Source organism: Echinops telfairi, unplaced genomic scaffold (genome assembly GCF_000313985.2).
Source record: "Echinops telfairi isolate 266 unplaced genomic scaffold, ASM31398v2 ScPeMD7_14;HRSCAF=57, whole genome shotgun sequence".
Classification (NCBI taxonomy): Eukaryota; Metazoa; Chordata; class Mammalia; order Afrosoricida; family Tenrecidae; genus Echinops; species Echinops telfairi.
The window spans coordinates 595,003-606,512 of NW_022103911.1; the positions used below are offsets into that span (position 1 = coordinate 595,003).

The 11,510-nt window shown below is 41.8% G+C and overlaps 2 protein-coding genes across 2 annotated transcripts in view; one reads left to right on the plus strand and one right to left on the minus strand.

Moving 5' to 3' along the window:
* Window positions 1-5,474: 5,474 nt before the first annotated feature.
* LOC101639454 (centrin-4) lies at window positions 5,475-10,813 on the minus strand. The gene is made up of 5 exons (XM_045287400.1): window positions 10,740-10,813; window positions 8,267-8,413; window positions 6,940-7,068; window positions 6,193-6,330; window positions 5,475-6,016 (listed from the first exon to the last, which is right to left on the minus strand). The coding sequence occupies exons 1-5, from the start codon at window positions 10,740-10,742 to the stop codon at window positions 5,927-5,929; spliced, it is 507 nt and encodes a 168-aa protein (XP_045143335.1). The 5' UTR covers window positions 10,743-10,813; the 3' UTR covers window positions 5,475-5,926.
* A 305-nt stretch (window positions 10,814-11,118) lies between these two features.
* Window positions 11,119-11,510, plus strand: part of BBS12 (Bardet-Biedl syndrome 12) — an 8,738-nt gene continuing 8,346 nt past the window's right edge. Inside the window, exon 1 of the mRNA XM_004711844.2 lies at window positions 11,119-11,250. The gene's annotated coding sequence lies outside the window, so the exon portion shown is untranslated. The remainder of the gene's footprint in view (window positions 11,251-11,510) is intronic.

Here is an 11,510-nt window from a genome sequence, read left to right on the forward strand (position 1 = left end):
AAAAGCTCTGCTGGGCAGAGCTTCCATAGTATGCATTTTTCCCACTAGGTGAGCATCTATCAACTTGCTCTGAGTTAGGGCACCCAGTGGTGTCACCTGAGAAGGTTTTCTCTGGTCACAGTGAATTTTTCATAAAAGCAATTTCCCTCCAACCTCATTTTTGGGATGGCCGATTTAAGAGAACAGTGTTTCGCTGTGAAATTTTGTTTCCTGCTTGGAAAAAGTGCCTCAGAAACTGTTGTGATGTTGACCACAGTTTATAATGATAGCGCTATGGGAAAAACTCAAGGGTACTAGCGGCATTCTCATATCAAAAAAGTGAAATGTTCATTGATGACAAACCTTGTTCTGGACGTCCTTCAACTTCCCAAACAGACAAAAATGTCCACGAAATTCATGCACTTGTGCTTGAAGACCAACGATGGACCATTGAAGAGATGGGGACGTTTCTGGACTATCTTGGAGCTTGGTTCAGCAAATTTTAATGGAAGATTTGGGAATTAGAAGAGTCGCTGGAATTTTTGTGCCTCAGGTTGTGACTGATTGGGAAAAAGAGCGTCGACTGGAAGCATGCCGTGCTCTGAAAGAACAGCTCTGAAGCGACCCAGACCTTTCCCCCAAGGTCATTACTGGTGACAAGACATGGTGCTATTCTTTTGACCCCTAAAGCAAATGAAGATACCATCATCCCCCCACCCCCAAAAAACTCGTCAGGTGAAATCAAAGATTGAGACAATGCTCATTTCTTTTTTTGATGTGAGGGGGATAGTGCATTTGGAGTTCATTCTACCAGGTCAGACTGTTAATCGAGCTTTCTATTCAGAGGTTCTGAACAGATTGCTTAACAGTGTGTGACCAAAAAAGGCCTGATTTGTGGCAGATGGGGGACTGCTTTTGCCACCATGACAATGCACCTGCTCACAAAGCCACCTCAGTGCACCAGTTTTGGGCAAAAATCAACATGCCTCTCTTGCCCCACATCCCTTACTCACCTGACCTCGCTCTATGCAACTTCTTTTTATTTCTGAGGATGAAGAGGGACATGAAAGGATGGCAAATTGATGACATAGAAGAGATGAAGAAAAAAACTAGGGAGGTGCCATCAGCCATCCAAAGAGATGAGTTTGAAAAATGTTCCCAAGAATAGAATTGCAGATTTGACAAATGTTTTAAGTGTAATGGAGAGTACTTTTAAGGTGATATGGTTGTTTTGTAAAAAAAAACACACACACAAAACAACAACATTAAATACATAGCTTTGAAAACAATTCCATTTTGGAGGGGTTATCCCCTCATAGCTACATTAAAATGTAACACTTTATCATTTGATCTTCTTTTTTGACCCATTTTGTTTGTTGTACTTTTTAACTTTTTCTACTCTTTTCAATTGAGGTTTTTTTTATCTTACTTTGTTATTGCTGTGAGTTTTCTTTTTAGAAATGTTTTTCTGCATATGAAATCTAGGACATGTAAATCTATAAACACAGTCACTGGATCAATGGTTCCTTGAGGGGACGCTGGGAGGAAATGGAGAGCTAATAACGATGAGCACAAGAATGAAGGACCGTTGTAAAACTGATTGTGGTGATGCCTGTACAACTCTTCTTGATGTGATGGAACTATTGAAATGTAGCCTATGTGCATACTATACCATAAAATTGTTTAAAAGAAAGAAACTCTGGTGTACACACAGTGGAATATAATGCATGCTAAAATAAAAGAAGGCTGAAACCACAGAGCACCTCCTGGCATGGATGGACCTGACAAACATCATGCTGGGTACAACTCGTTCATCACAGAAGGACACATATGATCTGAGACCAATGTTATGGGAGCGGGGGTAACAAAATAAAGACGTTCATACCAAAGGGAACAGACCTTGGAGATTGCCAAGGAGGCCGGAGAGGGCAAGTAAGGGACAATAATGCAATGGGCTGGACTGTCGATGGTGTTAATGTGGGGGAACTGGAAGCTAGTGGTCCTCAAGCAGGAGAAATCAAGGGGCAGGTGAAAGGTGAACTGTTGGGGGTTGGTTAGTAGTTTAAACTGTTGAGTTCAAAGTTGATGATCTGAATGTAAACCCTCACCTAACTTACAATTTGAAGGTGTTATTTTAACAATGACTACTGGTCTTTATTCTGCTAATTTTATACTGTTTTTTATTAAGCTCTAAACAAATACAATCAGATGTATTTATTAAAAATATGTTCATACCTTGTAGCTTGTGTTTTCACTTAGGTGAGGAGAAATTCTTAATTATAAGTCACTTTCACAATGTTTTCCTTCAGAGTTAGTGTTTTTTAATTATTATTTGGGGGTGTTTTTTTTTGGGGGGGTGAGGGGCTGGTCCAAATTAGGAATCTTACATATTTAGGGGTGTGTTTTTTGGGGGGGCGAGGGGCTGGTCCAAATTAGGAATCTTACATATTTGCCTGTGTTATCTCCTAGGAACATTATATTTTTGTCTTTCACACCTAGATCCACGATCACCTAGAATCGATTCATGTGTACAGTGTGAGGGTAGGGGTCATGACTTATTCATTAAGGATATTTTGACTCCAAACCATTTACGATGAAGTGTTTGCCCAGCTTACGTAGAGCCACTTGTGTCTTACATGCATACATATGTGGACATGTTTGAGTCTGTTTCAGGACTTTCTGCTTGCTCTTTCCTGCTCCTCCTAGTAGACATCACATGCTTTTAGTTACTATGGCTCTAGTGTGAACTAGTCCTCTTACCTGTCCTTCTTGCGAATTTTAAAAGCAAATTATCCTTCTATGGAAAAATACCTCCTAGGATTTTTGTTATGCTGTCATTATAGTTTCATAAGGGGACTGGCATGTTCATTATATTGTCCTAGAGCAGTGGTTCTCAACCTTCAGAATGCCGAGACCCTTTAATACAGTTCCTCATGTTGTAGTGACCCCGTATGTGGGCGTATCTGCATGTGGGCAGACCCGCCTGGAGACGGATAGACCAGTGGTGTCTCGGTTCTTTAGACCATCGGAAATATGGTCTTAGGTGACCCCCGTGAAAGGGTCATTGACCCCCCAAAAGTGGTCGTGACTCCCAGGTTGAGAACGGCTGTCCTAGAGTTTTAGAAACAAGAGCATTCCTTTGTTAATTCCTCAGTATTCTTTCAGTGTTTTTGATATAGCCAACTTGTGCTTATTCATTACATATTCATACGTTTTATATTTTAATGCTGTTGGTGTCTTAAAGTTTTCTTCTTAAGACTCCTTGTAAAAATCCAATGGTATTTCCTTGCATTTAAGTGCCATCATATCTAGCAATCTGTAAATGCTTTTGACTTTTCTCTGTATGCATCATCAGCAAATAAAAATTTATTTTCTGATCTTTTTTTCCTTCTTCTGTTTCTTACCCTGTTGCATCAGCTAGCACTACAGTAAAATAGAGATGTTCTTGTTCCTCATCTCAGAAAAAGAAAAAAAAAGCCATGTTGCCATTAAGATGATCTTTGCTGGAGGTTTTAAGATGCCCTGGAATGCCTTATGGAAATTCTCCTATAGTATGCTATCAGTTGTGTAAAAGTATTATATATATTGGTGTCTGTGTATCCACCACGAAGCCCTGGTGATGTACTGCTTACATGTTGGGCCACAGTGCCAATGGTCAGCAGTTCAGAAGCACCAGCAGCTCCGAGGGAGAAAGACTGGGCTTTCTATTCGAGTAAACAGTTAACAGGCTCTGAAATTCACAGGGGGCCACTGTGAGCCAGCATGGACTCGATGGCAGTTGAGTACAAAGATTGCTTTTTCAACCTGTACCTGTGTATTTTTAAGTAAATTAATCCAACTGCCATTGAGTCTATTTCGACTCGCGGTGACTCCCTGCTTTTCAGAGTAGAACTGTGTCCCATGGGGTTTTTTTCAGTGGCCCTGACCTTTCAGAAAGATCCTTGTGTGGAACAAATGGTTTGCAGTTGACTACTAACCTAAAAGTTGGTGGTTCAAGCCTGGTCTGGCTATCAAAGATCACAGCCAAGAAAACACCAGGGAGCAGGTCTTTCTTCCAAGGTGCCCCAGAGTGGGCTCGATCTGCCAACCTAGCATGAGTAGCCTAGTGCTTAACCATGCGCACCACTCAGGGACTTCTTTAAGTATATATCTCACACTTCAAAATATCTTTTGACAATTTAAAGGTTAAAGTTTTAGTTGTGATATTTAGTACTTTTTTTTTTAAACTAGAAGACCAAACTCAGCCGTTCAAATACACCAGCCTCTCTGCAGGAAAAAGATGAGATTTTCTAGCCCCAGTGGCATAGTGGTTACGCATCAGGCTGCCAACTGCAAGGTCAGCAGTTGGAAACCACTGGAGCGAGAACGCCGAGGTGTTCTACTCCAGACAGTTGTGAAAACAACAGGGCCGTTCTACCCTGTGCAATAGGGTCGCTATGGGTCAGCAGACTCAACGTCAGTGAGTGTGGTCTGGATGTTTGGAGAGGGTTGCAGTCTCGGAAACTCACAAAGGCAGGTCTACCTGGCTGGATGGCAGTAAGTTTGGGTTTTTGGTTTCAAGAAAAGGTACACAATTAGAAAATAAGGATATTTGGGAAATAAACTTAAGACTGTTCATATGGATATTCCATCCTTCAAAAACAAAACAAAAAACTGGTGTGGATAAAACAAATACCTGTAGTTTTCATTTCAGTAGAGTGAAGCTATGCAGGGTGGAGCCTTTAAAATTGCATTGTCCACTGGCCTTCTTGCTCCAAAGACACTCGCTTCAGAGGTTGGCTCTTTCTTGGAGATGAATTTAAGTTAAAATTACAAGAGAGCCATACAAGATGAGTGAGAAAAGGTCTTTTTCATTATTCTGAAAGCTTTTATCTACATGTGAGCAGCATAATGAGAAATAAGAGAACGGATTTAGAATCTATACTTTAGTTTATATGGGAAATGAAGTAATTTTTAAAACCTCTGTAAACTTTATTTTTCTCCTATGATGCCAATCATACCTTCAACTTCCAACGTTATTACAGCATTATCCGAGTCAACATGTAAAATTCTCAGCCCTGCCCTAACATAAAGAAGTCCCTGGTGCTTTGGGATAAGCATTGGGCTGCCAACTCCAAGATCAGTGGTTCAAACCCACCAGCCACTCTATAGGATGGAGATGAGGCTGTCTGCTTCTTTAAAGACTTACAGTATCCGAAACCTGAGAGTCAGAATTGACTGGATGGAAGCAGGTGGGTCTTAGCATAGAAGTCTTAAAATAAATGCTAACCTCTCCATTTTCTGGGAGAAAGATGGGGCTTTCTAGTACCATCAAGTGTTCAGTCTCAGAAACTCAGAGGCGGTTCTATCCTGCCCTATAGGGCTGCTACGAGTTGGCATCGACTAGTTGGCAGTGAATTGGGTATTTTGGTTTTTCTCCCTTTGCTGGCCAACCTTATAGGGAACTATAGATAATATGGTACTGCTTTGAATTGTTTTAGAAGAAAACCAGTAAATAAGATAGTTGACAGTTTTATTTAATACTTTACCTGAATAACTGATTCAAAAGCAAATGCTCATCAGGATTTTTAAAGTTGCATAAAAGGAAAATAATAGGGAATGTAATGATGTGTTTGCAAAATTTATTTATGTTGGGCCAAGTTCATTAAACTCTAAAAAACAAAAGTCCTAAGACTTTGGATCCTGGAGCTTTAAAAAATGGCAGTTGAGATTAACACTGTCCTTAGAGTCATCCTTAAAGGAAGTCATCCCATTTCCTTTGTTTCTTGAGATGTAGCTTTAACAATGATACATTGATAGAAACGTCACATGACACATGGAATAACCATCAAAAGGCCAATCTGTCATAATTAAACAATTTGAGAATTAACATATTCAGCTATTGAATTATGAAACTACATAACAAATACAAATTCGTTAACTTTCAAAATGGAACAAAGAAACAGTATTAATAAAGACTGGTCTTTTTCATCATTCTCAAAAATTCTTCCTCATTTATTTCCCCATCGCCATCACGATCAGCTTCATCAAGCATCTCCTGTAAAATACAATGTACAGATAGGAAATTATTTAAAAGATCGATATACTGAATACACAAGTATTCAGTTACATACTTAAAATCAAGTGTATTTAAGAGCACAGCTAAAGAAAGAATATTACTATAATAACGCACATTTATCGAGTTCTATACAACCACAAAAAAGCAAAATTTACCTGAAGTTCATTGTCTTTTAAGTTTTCTCCTAGTTCCTTAGCAACCCTCTTGATATTACTTAGTGTTATGCTTCCTGTATCATCATCATCAAATAATTTGAAAGCCTTCAATATTTCTTCTTTTTCATCTTTTTCACTCTTTAAACAAACACACCAAAGAAAAGTTAAATGGCATTAGTCTTTCATTTATTTATTCTGCCAAGGTAGACTTACTAGATCTTTGCAATCTAGGAGCGCAACATCACAGGTTGCCGTGAGTTTAATTCCTGTTGCTCTGATTTTTAACAATTGTTTTAACACCCTCACGTCAACCCTCACTGCATTTAAACTCAAAGTTTACTGGCATTTACAGTCACGGGGGTGGTAGAAAGACTGCATTCTTTATTGACTCCAGGAACGCAGAGCCACAACCAGACATGCAAACTCCAAGAGAAGAGCGAGCTTGCTGCTCCATTTACTACTTCATCTCCGCAAGTGCCTGATGAGAACGGCACTCCATTTTTGCCAAGTTCCAGCCTTCAAAATGATTGCCCCCTTTCCTCTAAACTACCACTTACCCTCATTATTTCCTAATAATGGAAGGTCTTCTCATTAATCAGTCTCATCTTTAATCCTGCTATTTCTATCTAATCCGCCCACCATTCACAACCGACTTTCATGGAGTCCTTTGGGAAATTTCTGATTGCTCTAGACCCCAAAGGTAGGCTATTACCTATATTTCTTTGAAAAGCAAAATCATTACTGTACCATTTTCACACTCATTATGGCAAAAAAATCTTCAAAACCAATGGTGCCAATTCCGTTTTTGTCAATGTCAGCTATCATTTTTTTAATTTCTTCTTTCTTTGGTTCAAATCCTAAGGCCCGCATGGCAATCTGGAATAAGAAGCAAATGCATTACAACATGGCAAGATCTCATTCCTATCTTCTTAGTGACCTAAGAAGGACTAGTTACTCTCTTTTCCCCCTGGCTAGGCAAAACGGTGGTGGTTGGAACACACCCAACTGTTCTGAAAGAGTGAGATACAGCAGTCTGTTTCTGTTACGATAAACAGCCTAGCTTTGAAGATAAACAAGCGGCCATCTAGCTGAGAAGCAACAAAGTCCACATGGAAGAAGCACACCAGCCTCTGTGATTATGAGGTATCGATGGGATCAGCTATCAAAGACCCAGAACAAAAATTCATATACTCAAAGGCCATCTGTAGACAATTGGACATCCCGTTACAGAAGGGTCACAAGGAAGAGATGAGCCAGTCAGGGCGCAGTATAGCACCGATGAAACATACAACTTTCCTCTAGTTCTTTAATGCTTCCTCCACCTCACTATCATGGCCCCACTTTCACCTTACAAATCTGACTAGATGAGAGCATGTATACAGGTACAAATAAGAGTTGGAAACACAGGGAATCCAGGACAGATAAATCCCTCAGGACCAAGAAGGAGGGGAAGGGGAATGTGGGGGGAGAAAGTGGGAGCCGATCACAATGATCTACATATAACCCCCTCCCAGCGGGGCAGACAACAGAGAAGTAGTTGAAGGAAGACATCAGTGTAAGACATGAAAAAATAATAATAATTTATAAATAAATTATAAATTAAGGGTTCAGGGGGAGGGGAGGGGGAAATGAGGAGGTGATACCAAGGGCTCAAATAGAAAGAAAATGTTTTTAAAATGATGGCAACATATGTACAAATGTGCTTGACACAATGGATGGATGGATGGATTGTGGTAAGAGCTGTAGGAGCCCCCAATAAAATGATTTTTTTAAAAAAACAAAACCAGCTAGGATACCCAAAGGTGCAACTCTACTCTATGGTCACTCTGAGATGGTAGTTATTCTACAGCACTGGGTTGGGTTGAGTTTGGTATCACATGTGTTTACTCCTGGGCTTGGCCTTGTTTCTCTCCTCATTTAAAAAACAAATTGCAAATGCTTAACAATTTCCAGGGCAAGTGTATGCAGAGAATAGACCTTATATCAAGCTTTCTGAAAGCTACTGGGAAATAAAAGATTGGCACCAATAAATATGGCTTTTTAAATGTTTTAGAATTAGAAGTCACTTGAGAACCTTCAATTCTTTCACATCTATGGTTCCAGACCCATCAACATCAAACAAATCAAAGGCTTCTTTAATTTCTTGCTTTTGGGTGTCATTCAATTCAACTTTTGCTGCTCTTTTCTTCCAATGCTCTGCACTTGGGTGGTAGCTGGATGCCTGTAACAAAGACACATGGGGATGAAAGGGAAGCTACACCACTGGAAGAGTAACGAGAACTAGATCAATTTATGTCACACAAATTAGGTCAGAAGGCAAGCACATTCAAGTATCCTTTCTTATTAATTAATGAATTTCAACAACGTCCCTTCCTTGCTAACATGTGTTTATACTTATGAATGTCTTCAGAGAAAACATTTGCACTTAGTTTTTTTTCTTAAAATTGAGTGATAAAATTGATGGGAGTCCAAGAAGGCAGCTGGAAAACCAAGTGGATGGTGTTTGGTGGGAACTTGGGATTTACTTGGTTACCATGAAAAGCCGCTGCTTCAACACTTTCCCTTCTTCTGCACCTCCAAGTCTTACAACAAACTTTCATATTTTGAAGGCTATGCTTGGTTGGAACATGGTATCCTTTTGAAGTCCTAACAAAATATACGTGGATTTATTTAATAATTACATTTTCACAGATGAGTGATTTCTGAAATTATTTTATTGGCATTGGGGGTCTTAAACCCGATAGCCCCCAAAGTGAAAAACCTTATACAGAGGCCGATTTATTCCCTGTTGACAATGGAGTAAATGAGTCACTGGTTTGTCTGTCACTAAATATTTAAATTGGGTTCAGTCTGTTGTTCTAAGTCTACAGGAGCACAAACCGTGTAAGCAATGCTCTTTAGACTCTAAAAGCAGAGTGTCCACTGCATGCGATTGGCTTCCGTGCTCTTTGGTGCCTTTCACTCAATTCCACGTCATGGCAACTCCGTGGAAAACAGCAGGAGACACTGGCTGGTCCTGAGGCATCCTCACGGCTATGATGTTTTCAGTCACTGCTGCAGCCACTATGCCACTCCATCTCCTTGCAGGGCCTTGCTCAGGTTTCACTGACCCTTTACTTTGCCACATCCTTTTCTTCTGATAATCGTGTCCTAAGTCTCGCCATCCTCGCTTCGAAAGAGCATTCTGGCCATATTTCTGCCAAGACAGATTTGTTCGTTCTTTGGGAATTCTAATGTACTTCCAGTATTCTTGACCAACAGCACAAGCCAAATGCACGGATTCTTCCCCTGTCATCCTCACTCACATTCCAGATTTGAAAGCTGGAATGTAAGATGGTTGACAATACCATGGCTTGGCTCAGATGCAAGCCGATTCTTCAGAGTGACATCTTTGTTCTTCAACATCCTCAAGAGATGTTTGTGCAACAAGTTTGCCCAATGCAATACATCCTTCGATTTCTTGACCGCTGCTTCTATGAGTATTGACTGAGCATCCAAGCAAACTGAAATCGTTCACAACTTCAACCTTGTCTCCTTATCAGTGTTGCCTATTGGGCCAGTTGGAGGAATTATTGTTTTCTTTACATTGAGTTGTAACTCATACTGAAGGCTGCAGTCTTTGATCTTTATCAGCAAGTGTTTCACGTCCTCTTGGCTTTCAGCAAGTGAGGCTGTGTTATCTACTTGGTTAACAAGTCTTCCTCCAATCCTGATGCTTCATTCTTCATGATAATATTCCAATTTCTTGGATTATTTGCTTAAATAATTGGATTATCTGATTAAGTAAGTATTCCTTTAAAAAACAGATCCAAACTCACTGTCAAGGAGTCAATGCTGACTCATAACGACACCCTATTGGTTTCCCCAGACTTTAACTGCTTATGGAGTAGAAAGGCCAGTCTTTCTCCAGCGGAGCTGCTGGTGGTCTCGAACTGCTGACCAGGCGTATCGCACCCCAACCCTTAAACCCTACACCATCAAGCCCCTGATAAATATTCCCTTAGGGATAATTAAAAATAATTTAGAGAAGACATGATCTCCGTATTTCTCATGATTCAATTTGGACCTAACATTCTGGGAAATTACTTAAAAAATAAAACTTCTGAAAGATGAATCCTGGTTCCATCAGAAATGCAGGTGAACTCCAACGAAGGAATGGGCCTTCCAGAGGTGAAATCGTCTTTGCAAACGACGTCAGTGAGCACTACCCTGGGGCAAACCTTTCAAAGAAAAGGAAAAGAGATCCACGACTGCTACCGGACCGTCCGAAGCAGGAGCCAGCTACCTAGCCTGACACAAAGAAATGTTAGGGAAGAGGTTGGGAAATCTCCATCAGAGAACCGCTTTTCTTCCCCTGGACGCGGGGACAAAGTGCTTCTTTTTAGCAACCTACGGAGAGTTTTACTAAGAACGCCAGTGGATCTCAAAACGGGGATGGATCAGACAGCTCTTAAATTAAATTCAATCCTCCCCCGTCGCCCCGTCCCCACCTGCCTTGGGGAGAAATGTTAGCCAGTCGTAGCAATCCCTCCAAGCCTCGCACTCACCATCACCCCAGCAACGCCCCCGGGCCCGCCTCAAAGCACAGCGAGCCCGCAGCCTAACCGAACGCCCCCGCAGCAAAGCCAGGACTGAGACCGCTTCAACGGGTCTCCTGCGCGGCCCCGCCCACTCAGGCCCCTTACTGATTGACAACCACCAGGTCTAGTAGACAAAAAGGAAGCAGGCTCTGGGCCCGGCCCCTCGGTCTGCTTTCCACCAATCGCGTGACACGCCCGCCTTCGCCAAGCGGAACTTTCCTTTCTGGCGTTGCCTTTCTGTTTCTAAGCGACCAGGCCCGCCGACTCGGCCGGATTGCCCCTCCCCTCGCACATGCGCAAACTGCGGCCGGGAACGGTCTGCAGTTCCCCAGGCAGAACCGACTCCAGCCCGGAACGCGGTGGGGAAAGGAGCGCGGCCGGTGGCGCGGGGCTTCCACCTCCATTACCGGCAAAGGCTCGGGGGAGACGTGGAGAGAAGAGGAGCTCTCGTTGGCCTTTCTGAGTTCTTAGAGCTGGGGTAAGGATTAGCACCTCCGGCCTGCGTGGTTTAGGTGAAGTGGCTCAGTCTTGTCTCTGGGCTGGGATTAGTAGGGGCGAATGGGGGCTACCCCTTTTCCTGCACCCTACCTATCCTGGGCTGCTACTGACTGCAAGGTCCTATACAGCGTTGCAGCCTCAGAAACCCACAGGGACAGTTCGACTCTGTTCTCTAAGGTCGCTATGCGTCAGAATCAACTCTGTAGCTGTGAGGTTGTGTGTGTGTGTGTGTGTGTGTGT

What these genes read in the sequence shown, in the direction of transcription:
- LOC101639454 (XM_045287400.1), bottom strand. An exon ending in TAGATGTGAAAGAATTGAAG is followed by an intron (nt 7,069 to 8,266) that starts GTTCTCAAGTGA and finishes TTCTTATTCCAG; the next exon opens with ATTGCCATGCGGGCCTTAGG. An exon ending in TAAAAGACAATGAACTTCAG is followed by an intron (nt 6,017 to 6,192) that starts GTAAATTTTGCT and finishes TGTATTTTACAG; the next exon opens with GAGATGCTTGATGAAGCTGA.